At 63.1% G+C, this 21,277-nt stretch overlaps 2 protein-coding genes across 4 annotated transcripts in view; one reads left to right on the top strand and one right to left on the bottom strand.

The window, feature by feature from the left end:
• Window positions 1-10,045, top strand: part of ADCY2 (adenylate cyclase 2) — a 318,735-nt gene extending 308,690 nt beyond the window's left edge. For both annotated transcript variants that reach the window (XM_055122120.1, XM_055122115.1), the window contains exons 23-25: window positions 2,821-2,935; window positions 7,293-7,417; window positions 9,260-10,045. In XM_055122120.1, coding sequence (XP_054978095.1) covers window positions 2,821-2,935; window positions 7,293-7,417; window positions 9,260-9,412 — 393 coding nt within the window. In that variant the 3' untranslated portion in view covers window positions 9,413-10,045. The remainder of the gene's footprint in view (window positions 1-2,820; window positions 2,936-7,292; window positions 7,418-9,259) is intronic.
• A 5,459-nt stretch (window positions 10,046-15,504) lies between these two features.
• Window positions 15,505-20,572, bottom strand: CFAP90 (cilia and flagella associated protein 90). Of its 2 annotated transcripts, none has more exons than XM_055145717.1 (3): window positions 20,339-20,572; window positions 17,208-17,324; window positions 15,505-16,145 (listed from the first exon to the last, which is right to left on the bottom strand). In XM_055145717.1, exons 1-3 carry the CDS (start codon window positions 20,489-20,491, stop codon window positions 15,972-15,974), a joined length of 444 nt encoding a protein of 147 aa, XP_055001692.1. In that variant the 5' UTR covers window positions 20,492-20,572; the 3' UTR covers window positions 15,505-15,971. The 2 variants fall into 2 exon arrangements, with proteins under 2 accessions (XP_055001692.1, XP_004605632.2); XM_004605575.2 differs by having other exon boundaries at window positions 15,505-16,151.
• Window positions 20,573-21,277: the final 705 nt, after the last annotated feature.

The raw sequence follows: 21,277 nt of genomic DNA on the forward strand, positions 1-21,277 counted from the left end.
GGGGCAGAGAGCTAAAGCTCTGTGGCATGCTTCTCCCCTCCGTGGCCACACTCCTCACCACCCCCTATCGCCTCCCCGGAGCCGTCTCCTCCTGAAGCTCAGCGAGGGAGCCCGTCCCTCCCTAATGCGTGACTCCTTATCTCTGGCACTTACAAATCCTCATCGTGACGTCTGGGCCAAGCAGAGGACGGCTCAAGCAGGCGGGCCACACCTGGCCTGCGAGGGGCCAGAATCGCAGGTCACGGCCCCACTGAGTCTGCACACAGACCCGGAACTCCTGCCGGGCGAGGCCAGACCAAGCCCCGTCCCGGCTCAGCTTGGCGAGGACAGCCGTGCCCTTCCGGAGTTAGTGGCAGCTCAGCAGGCTCACACCACAGGGCGCTGCTGCTCGGGGCTGCCCGAACCGGGCTCGGGTCCTGCTCCTGCCGCCACGGCCCGTTTCCCGGGGCAGGACATGCGTCGCCGGCACGCGCAGGGGAGATGGGGGGCCGCCACAGAGCAGGGGACAGGAGGGGCAGAGATGTCCGAGGGGTCCGGAAGATCCCCCCCACCCACCGCCCCAAGGCCCCGAGCACTCTGCTCATTCTGGCCCGGAGGCATTGGGACAGTGGCCGCTCGCTTTTTGGGGCGTGACGGCGTGTTGCTTCCACGGTGTGAGGAGAGGCGCTTCCCTGCTGTGTCCACACAGGCCCCGGCAGGCCGGGCGGCGCCTGAGGCGGCCGTGTGTGTCCCAGCTCGCTCGGGCGGGGTTCGCCTCTGCGTCCCACCCACGTTGCTCTGCCCCTCTGCCCCCACCTCCCGCGGCAGACCCCTCTCCACAGGACCCCCGGGCCTCGCCCCGGCCGGCCGGAGTGGAGCACTGCACAGCAACCCTCCCTGAGTGCCCGCCTCCCCCACGCCGGGCTCCGGGCGGGGCTGGATCCTGCAGTGCTCGTCGAGCACCGGCAGAGGTTGTTTTTGTTTTACTGAAGCGAGATCTTGTTATTGAACAAAACATAATTAGAAAGCTACGAGGGCGGGAGAGAGGAGAAGCACGGCGAGGGGCCGAGAGGGAACGCGGGCGTCTCCCGAGGGGGACAAGCCAGCCAAGAGGCAGAAGCAAGCGGGGCGCGTGTTCTGGAAAGACGCGAGCTGGGCACAGGGTCGTCCCCCTCGGGGCAAGCTGCAGCCCCCAACGGAGCTGGCCCTCCGGGTTGGCCGAGCTGCCCGGGGTGAGGGCACTTCCCGTCTCCCTCGAGGGCGGTGTCCGAGGGGCTCTGAGGAGTGGCCGTCGGGCCAGGTCCGCTGGTCTGGAAGGGCCTTGTGCAGACGCCAGCCCCCAAGCCGGGGGGCCCAGGGAGCGGCTGGGACCCCTCGAGTGTCTCTGGCCACCAGCCCACAGCCTGTGACATCGTGTGCCACACCCCTCAGTGCTCGGGCTCTATCCGGCTCCGGGCAGTGCTCGCCACCATGTGGTGCCGGGCTGGAAGCCGGTGCCCAGCTGGCTGTGGGGTCCCCGCCACCAGCCTCCCGTTCTCACTGTTCAGGGCCGGGAGGTGCAGGAGTTTGACCCTGGTGGGGCCCACCTCCTCCCCCGGGGCCCCAGCACCCCTCAGGACAGAGGGGTTGGGGTCTGTGGTCCCTCTGGGACCGAGTTCCACTCCTGAGGCTGCTGCCAGTGACCCCATTGCCCCCTTGAGAGATGGGACCACCCAGGAGGGGACCCCTGAGCCGGGGACACGGGCGGGCACCGGGGGTCATTCTGAGAGTCGCTCCTGGGCACTTCCTGCCAACACCAGCACCTGGGAACTCCCAGGAAAGGGATGCCCTGAGGGCCCCAGACACCAGCCTCTGAGCCGAGTCGCCGTGTCCAGGCAGGGGAGGACTCGGAGCAGCAGCCCCGAGCCCAGGCCCGTCCTCCCCGCAGCTTCTTGGGTGCGGCCCCCAGCGGGCTCGGGGTCAGCCCGCAAGCCTTGCTACAGGAGGGCCTGGGCGTGAGGGTCTGCGTGCTGCGCCCCAGTACTGCCCCTCGTTACGGCCAAGAGACGCCCCCCCCGCCACAGCCCAGTCCACACGTGGAACCAAGGGCCCTCCTGGCTGGGCCCCAGGACCCCTGAGCACTGTGCTGAGGCAGGGAGAGCATCCTGAGGTCCCCAGAGTCACGTGGCCGGTGGCATGGAAACCGACCATAAGTGGATACACAGACCGTGTCCCAGCTGCATCCACTCCCACCCCACCCCTGGGTCTGTCCAGTCTCCCGGGGCGGGGGGCGGGGCTCTCCCCAACTCTAGGAGAAACTGGGCCGGGAACACACTGCCCACGGAGAAGCCGCAAACCAGCCCTATGCCCACTGCCAGCTCTGCCTCAGGGACCTTCCCCAGTGAGCAGGGGTCCCCCCGGGTGCTCACTGAGCCCCAGGAGCTCCCAGGGCCGGGGCCACGCCCTGTCCCCGCATCGGTTGGTTGATCCCATGGCCCTGGAGGGACCCTCTGTCCCCGGGTCTGCGACTGCCCGGATGTAAACCCCGTCTCCTTCTCGTGGGTCGTGACCCTCTGCCGCATCTGCGGTTGGCATTGCTGGAAGTGACCCGGAAGTGACTGTGTGTGACCCCTGCAGCTGTCTCCCTCCTCCGGTGTCCTTTGGCCTTTTACCCCTTCATTCAAATCTAGACCGAGCGTGCTACCCTTTCCCTGGAGCCTCCTCCCTCTGTCTGTCTTCAGACAGACACCAGGACCCTCCTCCTCCCATCGTGTAACCTTCCCCTGCTCGCGTCTGGCTCTGGCCACCCCGGCTGCCCGCCCGCCCGCCTGCCCACTCACCGCCCCCTGCGTCTCCCTGCAGGAGCCCGAGCGGCAGTACATGCACATTGGCACCATGGTGGAGTTCGCCTTCGCCCTGGTGGCCAAGCTGGATGCCATCAACAAGCACTCCTTCAACGACTTCAAGCTGCGCGTGGGTAGGTGCGGCGGGGTGGGTGGGTGGGGTGGGGAGCAGCCCCCCGCGGGCTGACAGAGCTGCCTGCAGGTATGCTGAGAGCGGGCGGGCGGGTGAGAGGGCCCGTATGCGCTGGGGAGGGTCTGGGCGAAGGCTGGGAGGAGGGAGAGCCGGGCAGAGCACTCCTTTGGCTGGCTCGGGTGGAGCCAACTGCACGCATCCGGGCAGTGATCGCCCGCCCGTGAGGTGGCTCTCAGCGCCCCAGCCCTACCCTGCCCTCCCGCCCGCTTCCCCGGGACAGGGACAGGCACTCGGCCTCAATCCGGCCTGACCAATGCAGTTACACCAGCGGCCGGAAGCAACTCCCTCGGCTTATGGTCCCGTCGCAGGCTCTGAGATGCATCAAGTCAGAGAGACGGGGAAAATCTTTTTAAAAATAAAACCCACGGAGGGGCTGGAGCCATAGCACAGCGGAGAGGGCGTTTGCCTTGCACGCAGCCGGCCTGGGTTCGATTCCTAGCATCCCATAGGGTCCCCCGAGCACCACCAGGGGTAATTCCTGAGTGCAGAGCCAGGAGTGACCCCTGTGCAACGTCAGGTGTGACCCAAAAAGCCACAAATAAATAAATAAATGGAATCGAGTTCCTGTTAGAGTTACAACCACAGGCCACAGCAGGACGGACTATCCAAGACCTGCCATAGGGCCCTGAGCGGTGGCTTGCCAGGCGGATGCTGAGAAGCTGCGAGTAAAGGCAGGGGTTTTGGAAAGGGCAGAGAGAGAGGGGCTCTGCCCGTGAGGGGCCGTGTTGGACCCTTGGCCCTGCAACGAAGCAGCTGCCGAAGGGAAGGGAAACGGGAGAGGAGTGAGGAGGAGGGAAGCTGCTTCTGATACGCTCCTCCCCCTTTCCTCTCAAGGCCTTGGCCTTGGCACCCGCGGCACGAGGCCGGTGCGCCCCGGACTAGCTCTCTGTGCGCCCCAGGCTAGCTTCCTGTGCGCCCCGAGCTGGCTTGCATGTTTGCACAGCTCTGCACAGCTGCCGGCAGCCGGCTCGGATTTCTCTAGGAGCAGCTTCTTGGCAACTCATTTTGCCACTTCTGAAAGCGAGTCCGCATGCAAGGCGTCCTCAGCAAATTCCTCCGGAAAGGCTCCTTACGGCTCTTGCATGCAGATTCCAGCCCTCACTAAGCCCATCTATTCTCGGCGCATTGCTTTCTTGGCCGGGCGTAGGTGCTGAATTTAAAAGCCCCCAAATCTGTTCCTCTCCTGTGCCAAGAGGCTTCTCTGCCCACGGGGCCAACGATTGGCACCCAGAACCACTGTCAGGACAGGTCCCCACCTGAGTACTGGCCAGGGTGCTGCTGTAGGCAGAGCTGACCCCCTCAGGTCTGCAGGGCCCCCGGGGGGCCTCTGTTTCTGTTTGGGTGGCCTGGCAGTGGGGTCCCCAAAGCTCCATCCTGGCAAACACCCTGGCGGGGTGCGGCTGGAGAGAGAGCAGCAAGGGGAAGGCGTTGGCCTTGCACGCGGCCAGCACGTGACAGATTCAGGTTCACTCCCGGCACCCCAGATAGTCCCCAGAACCTGCCAGGAGCGATCCGGAGCACAGAGCTGGGAGTAAGCCCCGAGCACCACTGGGTGTGGCCCCAAAGCCAACCCTAAAACCCACCTCCTGTGGCATGACACACCTGGCCCAGAACAATGGGGTGAACAATGCATAGCCCACGTGCCCAGCCAGCTCACTGTCCCGGCCATGCCCATGGTCTTTCCTTCCATCCTGGCCCCGGCCGGGCTCCTTCTGGCTTCGGAGCGGGCCTTTGCCCAGATCCTCTGCAGGCGGAGCCTGGCGCCCCCCAGTGGCAGTGGGCAGAAATGGGAGGCGTGCTGTGCCACCCAGAGTGGGCAGAACCGGCTCCTCTCACCCTTTCCTTCATGTCGAGGTGAGGAGCCGGTGGCGGGTGGGAACCACAAAGCCAGGACACTGACCGGATACAGCCACGGGGCCAGCAGGCACTGATCTTTAATACCTGCACCCCAGGACTGACCACACAGGCGCGAGCAGCAGCCAGAGGCATGCTGGGACACGGGGCGGAGGTCCTGTCTCTCCCCAAGCTCTCGGACCCCTGACACACACAGACGTGTCTGTAGGGGGGTGGTGAGGGATGGATTTTTGTCGAGTTCTCCCAAAGCAACAACTTTTCCCGCTCTTGTGTCCCTGGGACGGTTTGGGGGGCCCAGGGCCGGGACTGTCTCCTGCCCCTCCCTTCTGTAAAGCGTGATCATCATGCCTGTTGCGGACATGCATGTACCCATGAAGCCGGGCCAGCTGAATTGCAAGCGTGAAGCCCTGCCAGACCCTGTAAGGGGCAGCAGTCCACAGCGGGGTCCTGTCTCAGGAGCCCGCAGAAATGCCTTACTCATCAGTGCCCGCTGCCCCTGCAGACAGAAGGGGGTCTCAGCGCCAGGAGGAAGTGCAGGGAAGACCCCTGTCTCTGATCTATCTGTCGGCCTTTGCCACACTCCGCCCCCTGACAACCCCCTGACAACGGAGCCCTTGGGATAAGGAACTGCGGCTCCAAGGGGCTCAGGGCGAGGGGAGGCCAGGGGCTCTTGGTGGCAGAAACTCACCAGATGCCAGATGTCAGCTCGTGTCCATGTAGCGGGGGGGGGGGGGGTCACTGGGAAAACTGCAGTTAGTCGAGGGTGATGCCCTACGATAACAGGCACCAGGCCTGCAGGGTGGGCACGGCAGCCATGAACCCAGGCCCATGGCAGCTCTGGCGTGTCTCCAATGCTCTCTGGTCCTGGTGTCTCCCGGAGAGCCACGGCCCAGAAGGAGACGCTCCCGAGACCCAGGGAGCCAGCACCCCAGCCGGCAGGGCCTGGCGGCCTTCCAGGAGGCATCTAGGACCCTCCGACATCACGTGAGCTCGCCCACCCTCGGGGCTCCTCCCCAAAGTGTGAGGCTCCGAGGACCAGCCTCAGTGCCCGCCTCTCCTTCCCCAGCTGCGTAGTTTTAAATCTCTAACTAATTCTCCCCAAATGTGAGTCCTAGCGACACTCTGTGGGGCTGGATGTTCTTCACCGTCCTTTGGGGCAACCCGCAGCCTCCCTGGCCGCCCGCCCCATGCTGGAGCCCTCCGGAAGCGGGAGCAGCCCGGGGAGCCCTCGGCACCCACAGGCTCTGTGGAATTCAGTAGCTCAGGCAGGATGTTTCAGGCGAGAGGGCACCGTGTGGGCGAAGGGCCTGTGGCGGGTACTCAGCCGCATAAGCTTAATGCCCTGCAACACGAGCCCAAGGGTCTGCTTCCTGTGTCCCCCTGGCACCGGGCGCACGGCCCCTCCCTCCTCTCCCAAGGTGTCCCGGCCCCACCGCTGCAGAACCAGCCGTTGGCTGCAGGCACTGCATTCAGACTGTGTGTGGGGCCACAGAGGTGAGGCATTTGCCTTGCACGCGGCCAGCCCTGGATTGATCCCCGGGATCGCTTAGGGTCCCCTGAACCTCGATCTCTGAGCACAGCCCCCCTGTGGCCCAAAATCCACCAGCAAAGACAAGCAAAATGTGTGCCCGCGTCCAGCGCCCAGAAGGTCTCTGTAAAGGGAGGGAGAGGCGAGAAGGGCAGGGCACCCAAGGGTGGCAGGGAGAGACTAGAGCCTCGGCCGGATCCAACCATCTGCTCCACAGCCTGCCCCCCCACCCTGTCCACGGCTCTCTGCTCACGCCGCATCCCCCCCCCCCCCGGGGTCTGGAAAGGAGGGGAGGATGGTTCCTGCAGCTGTCTGGGGGAGACGGGGGAGTCGTGGAGTTTACAGGCAGGGGTCTAGAGCAGGGAGGGGAAACTGGATGCAGATTCTGTCATCGTGAGCACTGTGTTGGCTTAACGAGTGTTGGCAGGGCCCTGAATTCCAACAGCGGCAGAGCAGTGACCAAATAGGTAAGCTACGCGGAAGTAGAAGTGCAGGAGCCCAAACCCACAGTAGCTACAAAGCTGCGGGAAACAGTGTAACAAACGCGCAGTAGCTACAGAGCTGTGGGAAACAATGTAACAAACACCTCTTGCCAGAGGCCTCTCCCATTGCAGAGGGATGCTCTGTCTCTTGAATCTCTGGCACTGCGGGTGACGAGTGGCAGAGAAGCACAAATCAGGGACGGCACAGGCGGGCAGACAGGCACCCGAACGCTGCTCCGGGGAGAGCACTGGCCGGAGAGCAGTGGCCCTGCAGCCGGGGGTGTGCAAGCGGGAGGTATCTGCCGCGTCTTAGGGAACCCCGGGCCCGTGGAGCAGTCTGTGGACTGGGCCTGGGCTCTGGGTCCGGAAGCTGACCCGTGCTCTCGAGAACCTTCTGGCTGGAGTCTCGCTGACCCTCTCCTGCTGTGTCCCAGGCATCAACCACGGGCCGGTCATAGCCGGTGTGATCGGAGCCCAGAAGCCACAGTACGACATCTGGGGGAACACGGTCAACGTCGCCAGCCGCATGGACAGCACCGGGGTCCTGGACAGAATCCAGGTAACCCAGGGGCGAGACTGGGCCTGAGCTGGGGGGAGCGACTCTGTGACCAGGGGCCGGGCGTGGGGAAGGGGAGCATTTTTGAGCACTGATGGTCACGTGGTGAGAGTCTGGGTTTGACAGGGCGTGAGGGGGTCTCTCTCGAGCCTGCTCCCGCCCCACAGGACAGGTAAGAGGGTTGAGGGTCGGGGGTTACGGGGGGGGGACCCCGTCCTCTTCAGAGTGTGCATGAGTCCCTGTCCTTGCCCCCTAAGGCTGCCCTGGGCAGCAGGCAGCATGGCTACTTTTCCTCTCCTGAAGCACATTTTCAGGGCCCAGAGCTGCATCGCGGGGCCGGGCACACGCCCTGCCCATCTGGTGCCACATCAGCTTCCTGAGCACAGAGCCGGGAGGGAGCCCTGAGCCTACTGGGCGCAGCCCAAAGACAAAGTAATAATAAAAATAAAAATGGGTTTAGGGGCTGGAGCGATAGCACAGCAAGGAGGGCATTTGCCTTGCACACAGCCAACCCGAGTTCAATTCCCAGCATCCCATATGGTCCCCTGAGCACCACCAGGGGTAATTCCTGAGTGCAGAGCCAGGAGTGACCCAAAAAGAAAAAAAAACCTAAAATGTGAGGGGGGTTGGGGCCATCTCCCACTTGGCAGTGCTCAAGGCTTTCTCCTGACTCTGCTCTTGGCAGTGCTGGGGGACCCTGTGGGGTGTCGGGGACCCCAGCTGGCTCGGCCGAATGCAGGGCAGACTCCTTGCCCGCCCCCCGCCAGGCTCCTGTGCCGAGGACTGGCAGCATTGCCGCTCCTGGAGCCCCCCGGAACTTGAGGGTGCTTCCAGACTTCTGCATGGCCTCTCAGCCCTTCCTCTGCCCTGCCCCCCCTCCTGATTTCTCGGCTGGAGTAGTGGGGCAAGGTTATTGGCTGTGGTGCTGGGGCCAAGCCCCGCCTCTGCCCACCAGCAGGCACCTCCCAGCGGAGCTCAGCCCCCGCACTAACCCATTCTCCAGGACCCCCCACCCCATGTATTCAAAAATAAATTTAGAAAGGCCGAGATGACTCTCTCTCATTCTTTCTCTCTCTCTCTGTCTCTCTCTCACTCTCTCTCGCTCTCTCTTTCTCTCTCTCTGTCTCTCTCGCTCTCTCTTTCTTTCTCTCTCTCTTCTCTGTCTCTGTCTCATTCTTCTCTTTTTCTCTCTGTTTCTGTCTCTCTCTGTCTCTGTCTCTCTCACTCTCTCTCACTCTCTTTTTTTTTTTCTTTTTGGGTCACACCTGGCGATGCACAGGGGTTATTCCTGGCTCTACACTCAGGAATTACCCCTGGCGGTGCTCAGGGGACCATATGGGATGCTGGGAATCAAACCCGGGTCGTCCGCGTGCAAGGCAAATGCCCTACCTGCTGTGCTATCTCTCCAGTCCCCATCTCTCGCTCTCTCTTTCTCTCTGTCTCTCTCTCACTCTTTCGCTCTCTCTGTCTCTCTCCCACTCTCTCTTGCTCTCTCTTTCTCTCTCTCACTCTCTCGCTCTCTTTCTCTTTCTCTCTCTTTCTCTCTCCTTCTCTCTGTCTCTGTCTCTCACTCTTCTCTCTCTCTCTCTCTTTCTCTCTGTCTCTGTCTCTGTCTCTCTCTCTCTCTCTCTCTTTCTCTCTCTTTCTCTGCCTGTGTTCTGTGGTCTCTCCGTTGGCGATGGGCGGATGAAGGAGGGAACGAGGGCCGGGCTGGTTGGTCTCAGTTGCAGTTTACTCCAATCTCATCTCCGTTCTCCTCCGATTCTCCTCCGGATCTCCCCCTCCCCCACCCCCTCCACCTCCCCTTGGGCCCTACACCCCTTCCCCCCCGCCCGCCCCCTGCAGGTCACAGAGGAGACCAGCCTAGTCCTGCAGACCCTGGGCTACACGTGCACGTGCCGGGGGATCATCAACGTGAAGGGCAAGGGAGACCTGAAGACGTACTTTGTCAACACGGAGATGTCGCGGTCCCTCTCCCAGAGCAACCTGGCCTCCTGAGGCGCCGCCCCCGCCCGTCCGCCTGTCCCCGTGTGCCTGCTCTGCCCTGTCCTCCGAGCCTCTGCGCCCCCGCCTCCGACCCCGCGGCGTTGTCCTCACGTTCGCTCCCCTGCCGCGTGCCCGGGCTGCCGCCTGCACTGTGCGCCCGCTCCGCGGCGGAGGGCGAGGGGAGCAGGTTTCGGGGGAGAGGCCCCTCCGGAGAACCGACTGCCATGCTCGAGGTGAAGCAACCACACATTCTTACGGCAATAAATCTAGGGAGTGTATAGTATCTTCTGGTGCATGTTCTTTTCTGGAAAATACGGTAGATCGCCAGCCGCATCCGCTAGTCTGATATCCAAACACACAGTATTCGTGAATCTCTGGGTTCCGCCCCCCCCCATGGAGTTTGACTGTGCCTCCCCCTCCCCGCTGTGTCCTGTTGCCAGTGGCCCCCGTGGTCCCCGGGGTCTCCGTGGCTGTGTCTCCCTTGCTCTTAGGCGTCCCGTGCCAGCCCGCCAGCCGCACGCTGCCATCCCCCCCCCCCCCCGCATTTGTTCTCATAACTCGCACCTGTTTTGTACCAGACACGTCCGATGTTTTGACACCATTGTCTTTTGTAAGGTTAACTCATTAAAAGTTTTATGTACTTTGGTTTCGGAGTGGCGGCGTCTTTCTTCCGCACCCCCCCCCCCCCCGGCCCCATTCTCTCTCCTGGTTTGCTTCTGAGTCCAAGGGCATTTTCCTTCCCTGCTCCCCGCCCCAGCTTTAAAGAGATTCGGAGCAACCCAGGCTGGCCATGTGCCATGCAAACCTGGGTTGCTCCATGGCACCACGGATGGTCCCCTGGGCTCTGGAGTGACACCTGACACAGAGCCAGGACTAAGCCAGCCCTGAGCACTGCCGGAAGAGGCTCAGTAAACAACAACAACAATGATAGTAATAATGTAGCACTGTCGTCCTGTTGTTCATGGATTTGCTCCAGCGGCCACCAGTAACGTTTCCATTGTGAGACTTGTTACTGTTTTTGGCATCTCGAATACACCACGGGGAGCTTGCCAGGCTCTGCCGTGTGGGCAGGAAACTCTTGGTAGCTTGCCGGGCTCTCCGTTAAGCAGCTCTCCGGGGTGATGAGACCCCCCTGGCCCCTGCGTGCGAGTCTGTGCACCTGTGCTGAGCTGAGAGGAGCATAGACCTGGCTCTGAGAGTCAGTGATGGACACAGCCCGTGGACACACCCTGACAGCCCCTTCTGTCCCGCATCCGCTGCCAGTGAGGTCTGAGGACGCTTAAGAAGGTACAGGGCCAGTGTTCAACATCTTTAAAAGCTTATTTTTTTTTTTGTTTGGGGTCCACACTCAGCAGTGCTCAGGGCTGACTCCTGTCTCTGCTCTCCTGGAGGTGCTCTGGGGACCCTAGGGGATGCCGGGGACTGAACCCGGGTCAGCTGCGTGCCAGACAGGCACCCTCCCCGCTGTGCTGTCGCTCCAGTCCCTATCGTGCATCTTTCAGGAGTGAAAGAAGCCCTGGACGCTGAGCTCCAGTCCATCCACGCCTAATTAAAGGTTTGGTTTCCCCTTTACCCGAAATAACCATGACTTGCCCGAAGGAGGGAGGGACGCCGCATAGTCTTAATGCTTGAATGCGAATCTCAGATACCAGCCGGGCTGGTGAGCTCCTTCGCGTGGGTCGGGGTGGACGTCAGTGCAGGACACCAGATGCGGGTACCGGACCCCAGCAGTCTCAAGGCAGCCCTCGGCCTGGGGGCTTGGATTGGGCGGGACCCAGCAGTGCGTTCCCGGCTCTGGCTTCTCCCGGCGTGTGCGAGGGAGCCGGGCCTCTGGGGAGTGTGTCCCCGAGGGTGGCACCGGGCTCTGGTCCCATGAGCTCATGACCGTGAGCAAACCTGGCGGGACCAGACTGGCCCCGGCCCCCGATGCTGGCCCTGCCCGCGCTCTAGAGACTTAATGATGGTTGCAGCCCGCAGGTGGGACCCCGGCCAGCGTGTTTCATAGTCTGCCTCGGTGGGGGCCTGTTTGACCCTGTAACCCGGGCTCAGCACTGACCTTCATGCCTCGGGGTCTCCAGAAACTCGAACTGAAGGAAGGGAAAAATAGCACAAGGGTGTCCCTTGGTGGCTGGCCAACGGCAGATTGCGACAGGATGTTCTAAGGTACTGGGGCTTCAAAGCAACCTTGGGTGGCACTTGTGAGTGGGGCCAGCGGCTGCCCCTTGGGCGATTCGGGGCAATTCAAGGTGGTCGCAGGTCCTTCTGCCAAGCCCACGGCTGAGTGACTCCCCGGCTGTTCTCCGACACCTGCTTCCTTCTCTGCTTGGCGAGGGATGAGCTGGACTTGGTGCACACTCGGGGAATCGGTCTACTCGCCCCAAACCCGTCTTAAGAAACAAGACACTTGTTTTTTGATGACTGATCTTTGGTTGATAATACCATAGACATTCAGGAGATTAGCTTCCTGTGTGTGTGTGTGTGTGCGCGCGCAAGCGCGCGCGGCCTCTGGAGCCAGAGATGGTACAGCAGGTAGGGTCCTTGCCTTCCACACAGCTGACCCAGGTTTGACCCCCAACACCCCGTGTGGACCCCCACGCCCCGAGAGGAGTGATCCCTGAATGCAGGGCCAGGAGTCAGCCCTGGGCACTGCCCGGTGTATCCCCCAAACTAAAACAACAAACACAGAAAAGAATCCCTGACCCCACCAAAGTCCCAGCGCCCTCCTGCCCCCAGAGGCCCCTCGACCCCTCCCCCCACCCCCGCTAGCAGCCCCTTTGGTTCCCAGGGGGCCCAGGGGCCGCTCTGCTGCTTTCTGCCGGCTCACTCCCCACTGACCGCACTGCACCAGGGCTGAGGCCCCCTGGCGCTGCTCTCACCCCCCGACGACCACAGGGCACCGTCACTGCGGGTCTCTCCCAAAGGACACCAGGCCCATCCTTTCCGGTAGCGGTAGCGCCAGTTCCTGAGTCCACGTGCCACTGCTCATCTCCCAGCACCCCTGCAAAGAGCAGACCCACCTTCGAAAGCAGGCAGCATCACAGCGGGGGCTGCCGCCCCCGGGCCTGTGTGTCCAGGGCTCTCAAAGGCTGTGCCCTGACCGACAGCATCAGCTTGGGACACGCCAATGCCCAGGCCCTGCCCTAGCTGGAGCTGCGGCAGCACCCACACGCTCAGGGGCTGGAAGGACAATTTCTGCAGCTAAGAGGGAGCCCAAGAAGCCAGAGCAACGCCCCCCCCCCCCCCGGTCCTTCACAAGGGAGGGAACCAGAGCCCAGGACGCAGACTGTGCATGCAGGGCAACCCCTGCCCCGGAAGTCAGGCTACCCCTGTACCCTGCCCCAGCTCTGACCTGGGAGCCAGCACAGGGCCTGGGGGTTTGCAGCGACACACTCTCACCGAGGACCCCACAGGTGCCCTTCTGCCCACCCTGTCGCCTGAAGACACCCACATTCCAGCTCTCCTTCGAAACGCCTGGCTTCTGCCCGGGTCTCCTGGGACCCTCATCCCCTGCCGAGCATGGCTACCGACCCTCGGAGACCCCGGCCCAGGGTGGTGCCCATAAACCCTGAACAAACTGACGGGGTGCTTCTCTTCCATGCCTTCAAGGGGGATTCGGGGACTCACTTCCGAGCATAGAACATCAAGACTCCAAGGGAGACACAGTTCATTTCCCTCACATATCCGTGAGCTCTTTTGACACCATAGTCAAAGGGAGCCCAGTTTTATTTTAATTTAAGACTTGGTTAAAGCCAAGGACTGTAGACACAGGGCCAGGAAGATTGTCCCATGGTTGGAAGCCTGTCTCACGAGCTGGGGGAGAAGGGGGCTGGGATGGGGAAGGGATCACTAAGGCAATGATGGTTGGAGGGATCACTGGGATGGGAGATGTGTGCTGAAAGTAGATAAAGGGCCAAATGTGATGGCCTCTCAGTATCTGTGTTGCAAACCATAATGCCCCAAAGTAGAGAGAGAGTATGGGGGAAATTGTCTGCCATGGAGGCAGGGGGAGGGTTGGAATGGGGGGCAAGGGGGATTCTGGGGACATTGGTGGTGGGGAATGTGCACTGGTGGAGGGATGGGTGTTCATCATTGTATGACTGAAACTCAAACATGAATTTTTTTTTTTGCTTTTTGGGTCACACCCGGAGATGCACAGGGGTTGCTCCTGGCTCTGCACTCAGGAATTACCCTTGGCAGTGCATAGGGGACCATATGGGATGCTGGGAATCGAACCTGGGTCGACCGCATGCAAGGCAAACACCCTACCCGCTGTGCTATTGCTCCAGCCCCTCAAACATGGAATTTTTAAACTATATCTCACAGTGATTCAATAAATGAAAAGACTAGGTTAAAGGAGTAGGATCTGATTCAACACTCATTTATTTAGCTTGACATTAATTTATAAGATGAAGTCTGGGAAATCATCTATCTTGGTAATCAATAAGCAACTTAAAAAATTTCAATAACCCAAACTTCATTTTATTTTGCATTTATTTGTTTGGGGCTACACTCCGCAGTGCTCAGAATTTACTCCTGGCTCTGTGCTCAGGGATCTTTCTGGCAATGCCTAGGGAACCATAATTGGTGCCTGGGATCAGACCAGGGTCAGCTGTGTGCAAGGCCGGTGCTTACCCACGGTACTATCTTTCAGGCCCCCCAAATGTATTTTCCACTATGTTGTTATAAATATAGTGTAAAGCTTTTTTTAAAAAATAAAACGAAAGACACCTGCAGTGAAAGAAACATTTTCAAAAGCGTAAAGAAATATTTAGAAGTCACCCACCCTTGAAATTGCCAGCAATTCTGTGTCAAATGTCTAGAGAGGATCCAAACAATAAAACCAGCCAAGAGACATCAGCATTGAAATTAATTAAATCACCTGTCCATTCAGTGCTCCGCAGAGGGAAACTGGATCACGGTAGATGAGGAGTGCTTTTCCCCCGTTGACCCACTCATTCAACATCCAGCCCCGAGAGGAAGTTGTAAGACGGGAACAAAGTCCCCAATTAGCTCCGAAGCCAGCATTTCCACACTTCGGTGGGAGGGGCGGCTGCCGGCCCCCACACACATGCCACAGACACCCGTGGACACCGCTGATTCCCACGGACACCCTGCCCATGGACACCGCTGATTCCCATGAATGCCCCACCCATGGAACTGCTGAAATTCCGGTCGCCACCGCCAGGGCCTCTCCTTCTTCATTTCCTTCTCGGGGGTGCCCTGGACCCCACAGGCCAGGCTGCTGTTGCACTGTTGGCTCACAACCCCTTCCAGCGAGGCCAGCGGTGCCAGCTGCTCCTGCCGCTCCTTCTGACCGAGGCCTTCCCGTGAAGATCAGGGGCTGGAGCTGCAGACCATGCTGCACCCGCGGGCAGCTCTGCTGAACACCAGCCCCAGGAGGGGTCTAGGGAGCCCCGGGTTTATGAGCACTCTGGTTGACTAAGTCAGGGTGGTTTCCTGGCGGCCTGGCGGGTGCGGCCCACCCTCCGAGGGCTCTGCAGTGGCCTCCAGGTGTGCGGAGTGGGTGGGACTCAGGGACACCCAGCTGCCTTCCAGGGTCCTGCCTGAGCCGCTATCTGTCCAGGCAGGTAAAGCATGCTGAAGTGGCCCCCGGACTCTGGTCTCTGCCCTGCCCCCAGGCTAGCTGCCCCCCAAGGACTGACACCCCATCCCCCCTGGTCCCTGCCTTGCCCCCAGGCTAGCTGCCCCCCAAGGAGTGACACCCCATTCCCCCCCCCCCCCCCCCCGTCTCTGCCCTGCCCCCAGGCTAGTTGCCCCCCAAGGAGTGACACCTCATCCCCTCTGGTCTCTGCCCTGCCCCCAGGCTAGCTGCCCCCCAAGGACTGACACCCCATCCCCCCATCCCCGGAGATGGGGATTGAGCCAGACGCTCTTCTCATCCCAGCTCCCCCACCCTCCCAACCGCAAGCGGGGGCCGCTCAGGACTGTTTGGGGGCACCCCACAGGTAGCAGCTTGCAAGTTGGGGAAGGCAGCTACAGCCCCCCACCCCTGCCACGTTCCCCTTTATACCCCAGCTGTGCCTCCCCCAGGAAGCCCGGCCTAGGCAGAGAGCGGGTGACTGAGAGGTGCCCAGGGCCCCACGTGAAAACAGAGAGCCCTTTATTTGTCGCCAAGGAAGGGTTCCCGGTGGAGACCAGGAGCACCTCTCCGCAAAGGGGGCTGGGGGTGAGCCACTTCTGCCCCGGCCCTCCCACGACCGCCTCTGGATGAGACTACTGTGGGGGAGGGGGGATGAGGAAGGACAGGGACTGGGCGGGGACAACCTAAAGCCACAGTCTGCAAGGGGCGGGGAGTGAAGGGGCGGGGCTAAGAGTCTGGGGCGGGGCCAGATCAGGGTGGGGCGCGGCCTTCCGTGAAGGGGCGTGGCAGGGGCGTGGCCAGAGCAAGGGCTGGGAGGGGCGTGGCCTTCCAGACAGGGCGTGGTCAGACTTGGGGGGCCTGCACGGGGCGTGGCCTTCACCGAGGGGCGTGGCCGGGGCGTGGCCGGGGCCGGGCTGGCGCGGTCCCTGGCCCTGGCCACACCCTGCGGGGCCGCGGCCAGGCCTGCGCTCAGGCGGGTTCCACGTGGCCGAAGCCCGGTTCCCGCAGGCCCGGGATCTCGTTTTTGCGGTAGAAGTCGGCCTTGGTGTGCCTGATGCGCCGGTGGTCGCGGTTCGGCGGCTCCAGGAGCTGGTTGATGCGCTGCCCGTAGACGGTGGAGGACAGCACCCCCACCGTGCGCTCCTGCTCCTGCCCGGACGGGCCGCGGTCAGCCACGCCCAGCACCCTCCCGCCCTCCCCCCCTGGCCGCTCTGGGTCAGGCCTGGCCCCTCCCGGGCCTGGGGTTCTGTCCTGGGTCACCTGCCCTCCTCCCCTCGCTTGCTCGGACCCGTGCACTTGGTCCCCCAGCACCTCACTGCAGCTTCTGTCCCCGGGGATACTTCCCTCCCCACCACACCCACCCCGTGCCCCTCCATGCTTCTCGCCCGGGTGTGGGGCGCCCCAGGACTCGGGAGGCCAGTGACCTCAAGAACTAGCGAGGAGACGCACCAGCGACACTACCCACGTGTTGGACCCAGAACTGCGGGAAGAGAATGAGGTGCTTGCACAGCGGAGCTTCTGCACCCTCTTCCCCTCACACCAGAGGGGGCTTCGGTACCTGGTACCTGGGTCAGAGCAGACACAGCCCCCATGCACCCCCAGAATGCCCATCGCTGCCTCGGGACTCCTGTGCATGGTTTCAGCAGCCCTGCACCCACCACTGGGATGGGTGGGGCTTTGGGGTCTGGGAGGGAACGCAGCAGGCAGCAGGAGGGCGAGCCCCCCTCACCTGGGTCTTGCCCTCAGCACCCACCCACTGCGTCCCCTCCTCCTGGAGATGTGGGGTGGTCATGGGACTGGGGGTGGGTAACCTGTGGCCCTCTGAGAGCTCTGGGGCCAGGACTCTGGGGTTAAGCCAAGACATGATGTCTGGACAAGAGTGAAGCAGCATCGTGAAAACCCTCGGGGGAACAGAGAGAGAGAGAGAGAGAGAGGGAGAGAGAAGAGAGAGAGAGAGACAGAGGGAGGGAGAGAGAGGGAGGGAGGGTGGGAGAGGGAGAGAGAGAGGGGGAAGAATGGGAGAGAGAGGGGAGGGAGAGAGAGGGGGGAGGGAGAGAGAGGGGGAAGAGAGAGAGGGGAGAGAGGGAGGGAGAGAGAGAGAGGAAGAGAGCAAGGGGGAGAGAGAGAGGAGGGAGAGGGGAGAGGAAAGGAGCCAGGGCACAGCCCCGGGGCGCCCCTCCATCTCCCTAACATGCCCCCCCTCACCTCGTCGTTCACGTGCAGCCCCAGGCTCTTGGCGTGCGCCCTGTCATCCCGGTGCAGGTGCTGGTTGTAGCCGGGCTCTGTCTTGAACAGGCTGTCGTAGAGGGAGAGCAGCCCTGGCTGGGGTGGAGAGAGCAGGCAGGCGGGCACTGACCCAGGGCGCCGGGAGCCCCTCCCCGGGACAGCAGGCAGGCAGGGGTCCGCGCCCCCGAGGGAGAGCCACGCCTGGCCACCCCAGAGCAGGGGCTGAGCCCCCACGCCACAGCAGTGCTGAGAGGGTGGGTGGGGTCCAGCCGGGCACCTTCTCTTTCTCCACAGCGCCCCCTGCCCCTCACCCACCTGCAGGATGTAAACCTGCAGCGGGCACTCACCCACCGGGTACCTGACTACAGGGTGTGTGTGTGTGTGTGTGTGTGTGTGTGTGTTTAAATGTGTGCACGTATGTGTATGTGCATGTGTGTGTGCATGCTCGTGTACGGCCACGTGCGTGACTGTGCGTGCGTGTGTGTGCGTCCCTTCTTTCCGACTCTTCCTATTCTCCCGTCTTCTCTGAGAAGCGGCAGGCGTTGAAAGATAAGGAAGGCTTCAATGTCAGGACAATGCCGCTGGCCCAGCTGCCTCTGCAGGCTGCTCCCAAGCCCGGCTGTGTGCGCAGCGCCCTCTGCAGGCCGTCAGCTGACCTCCACCGAGGGCCATGATCTCTGTTATCTCCGCCCAGACCAAAGGAGTCTGCCCCGACACAGCGGCCCTGTGCCAGGCCGTGGTCCGCCCCCTAGGGCCAGCACCCGCCCTTATCCCCGCCCCTTCCCCTCTGAATCTTCGGATCTGCTCCCAGGCCTGTGCTCAGGGATGGCGCCCAAGCTGTGGGGGTGGAGGCAGGACAGGGGCCAGCCCTGGGGTCCCGCACAGTTGCCTCTGGAGCACCACGGAGCACATGCTCTAGTCCCCTGTGCTGCTCACCCCAGGTCCCGCCCATGGGGACAGGCCCGGGACTGCCCCTCGCTGCTGGCTCTGAGCAGGCGGGAACTGTCACTCCTTTCTCCTGTGTCCGCCTGTGTTATTGATTCCCGCATTGTCATGCTCCAAAGGTCCCCTCAGCGGCGGCTGTTCATGATTGGGCTTAAGTCATAGTGTCCCAACACCCGGCCCTCCGCCTGTGTGCATTTCCCAGCGCCAGTGTCCCCAGGTTCCCTCCCATCACCCCCCCCACCACACACACACAGCCTGTCTCTATGGCAGGCACCTCTGTCTCTGTCTCTGTCTCTCTGTCTCTCTGTCTCTGTCTGTCTCTGTCTCTGTCTCTCTGTCTGTCTCTGTCTCTCTGTCTGTCTCTCTCTCTGTCTCTCTGTCTCTGTCTGTCTCTGTTTCTGTCTCTGTCTCTGTCTCTCTCCCACGGACCATATGGGATACTGGGAATTGAACCTGGGTCGGCCACATGCAAGGCAAAATATTCCACACATGACTGCGTTCATCTGTTTCTTTTCTAGAGGCCCCACGCCTCTCCCCGCACCCTGGGCCCCCAAGACAAATGGTTGTGTGCAGGCCGCAGTCCCTCGGTCAGCGAGGTGGGGAGAGCAGGGACCAACAGCCCTTCCAGGCCGGCCCAGGGGCATCTCTCTGAGGCCCCCTCTGTGCCCTCACTGACTGCCAGAACCTGGGGGCCGGGTTTCACAACAAGGTAAGGCCCAGCGCACCCACATCCTGGTGGGCAGGGAGAGGCCGGCAGTGACCAGAGGCAGGGAGACTGGGAAGAGGCGGAGACTGTGAGCTCCTGGCAGACGGAGCACCTCCCCCCTCCCCCCTGCTCCCTCCTTTCATGGTCTCGGAGGCAGAGTCCAATGCAGGGGCCCCCACATGCCCCTGGCCCAGAGACTCGGTTGTGGGGTCCCGGGTCTCCAGAGCCCGCCTGGCCAAGAGGGCAGTGCCCTCACGTCGGTGCCCAGCGGCCTCCCGGCACCGAGCCTGCCTATCCCGGGCCCTGAGACCCACTGTCACACCAAGCCCCCGACCCGGCTGGCCAATCCGCGCGTGACCCTTGGCCCAGAGCCGAGGGCGAGTGAGCCGGGGGGAGACGACATCACTCCCGACTCAGCGGCAACACCGCTCCTCCAGGCCTGAGGCTCCCAACCCCCGCGGTTGGGGTGGGACGCGGCTCACCGGGTGGAGCATGTGCCCAGCCCCCCTACCATCCCCTGAGCCCCCTGCGAGGGGTCCCGAGGGCAGAGCCAGGAGCAAGCTCTGAGCACGGCAAGTGGGACCCCAGCACCCACAACCCAAACCCAGCAGAAGGCAGCGTGGCTTTCTGCGGCGCTGGGGACCCGGCGCCCCGAGTCTGAGGGAGACCCAGCGCGGCACTGTTAGGGCCACCACTCCTGTCCCTGTCCCTGGCACCGCGGGGCGGGGGCTGTTTGTTCCTTCCCGCCCTCTGCCGAGCTCCCAGGCCTGCAGGTCGCACCTGGGCTGCTTCCTGGGCGCTCCCAGCATTCCCCAAGGGCCACCTGGAGGCTGGCCTGGGGGGGCAGTGCCCACCTCTGCACTCACCCTCTGCTGCCCCAGCCCCTCCACACCAGCCCCCGCCCTCCTCCTGGCCAACGCCCCCTCGGAAACTCCCCGCACCCCCGGGGCAGGGCGGGTCTCTGCATCGAGACCCCCGGCCCCACCCAGGCCTCAGACCCTCGCATCGCCAGGGCTCTTCCACCCTGCGCCCCCAGCGCCTGCGCCCAGAGCTGGTCCCCAGAGCCCCGCCCCAGCCCCTCAGCTTACTCACCCCGCCCCCGCGACTCTCTCCTCGCCCTCCCCTGTCTTACCTCCCCCCTCGGCCGTCCCTGCCCAGCCCTGTCCCTCCCACCCCTGCTCCCTTTCACCCTCCTGCCCCTCCACGACCCCTTTCCTGGCCCTCCCCTCCTCTCCCTGCCCTCCCCTGCTCCTCCCCCTCCCCCACTTCCTGTCCCCACCCCTCCTGTTCCCCGCCCTCCTCTCCTCATCCCCTGTACCCCCACTTTCTCCCCTCCTGGTCGCTCCTCCTCCCCGCCCATCACTGTCCCTCTCCCCGCCCCCGCCACGCCCCTCCCCTGCTCCGTCCCTCCCCTGCTCCATCCCTCCCCGCCTCTTCCCTCCCCTGCCCTCCCGGGCACCTGGCCCTGGCGCGAGTAGTAACTGTGCTCCTTGGAGTCCAGGCGCCGCGGCGGGATGTAGCTGAAGGCCGAGAGCGCGGCCAGGGGCGGCGGGCGCGTCCTGCCCCGCAGCGTGTCCGCCGTCACCTCCTCCTCGTCGTCCGAGTCCTCCATGGCCTGTGCGCTCCGCGTGGCCTCCAGCCTGTCCGGCCCGGCTGCCCTGCGCCGCAGCCGCCGCCGCGGGCCGCCTTCCACGGTTGCCTGGAGACCGCGTCGGGGCGGGGCCGGAGGGGCGTGTCCTCGGGGTGGGCGGGGCTGTGTGGGCGGGGACGGCGGGGGGGGCGTCCCCCGCTGACCTGGGGTCCTGCGCCCTCTCTAAGGCTTTGCCCTGGGAGCCCGGCTGATCAGGCGGGTGCTGGGGACTCAGATTGACCCCCGGGACCCGCCCGGCAGCTGCTGTCCCTAGCTGGGCTCTTGTGGCAGAGCTATGAGGGCCCCGCGTGAGGTCACGAGCGTGCACGTGGGGGCCGCGGGCTCTGCCCGCAGTGCTGGAGGGACCACGGGGTGGGGGCAAGCTGGGGTCGGGCCCAGAGAGACTTTTGCGCTGTGTCCCCTGAATCATCATCACATAGACGGGGGACGAGGCTGTGGGGCAGCCTCTGCCTGGGTCCAGTGTCCTGCCTTGAGACAGGGAGAGGACACAGCAGTCCTGGGCCTCGGTTTAACGGGGACAAGACGGGGATGGCCGAGGGGCTGGCGGGGCTGGGGTGGCGCGGAAGGGTGTCCTGTGCACGGTCCCATGCAGCTCAGCCAGGTGCACTAAGGCTGGCTTTCTGTTTATTTATTTATTTTGCTTTTTGGATCACACCCAGCGATGCTCAAGGGTCACTCCTGGCTCTGCACTCAGGAGTTACTCTGGCGGTGCTTGAGGGACCATATGGGATGGCAGGGATTGAACCC

The sequence above is a fragment of the Sorex araneus genome, chromosome 1 (assembly GCF_027595985.1).
Source record: "Sorex araneus isolate mSorAra2 chromosome 1, mSorAra2.pri, whole genome shotgun sequence".
NCBI lineage: Eukaryota > Metazoa > Chordata > Mammalia > Eulipotyphla > Soricidae > Sorex > Sorex araneus.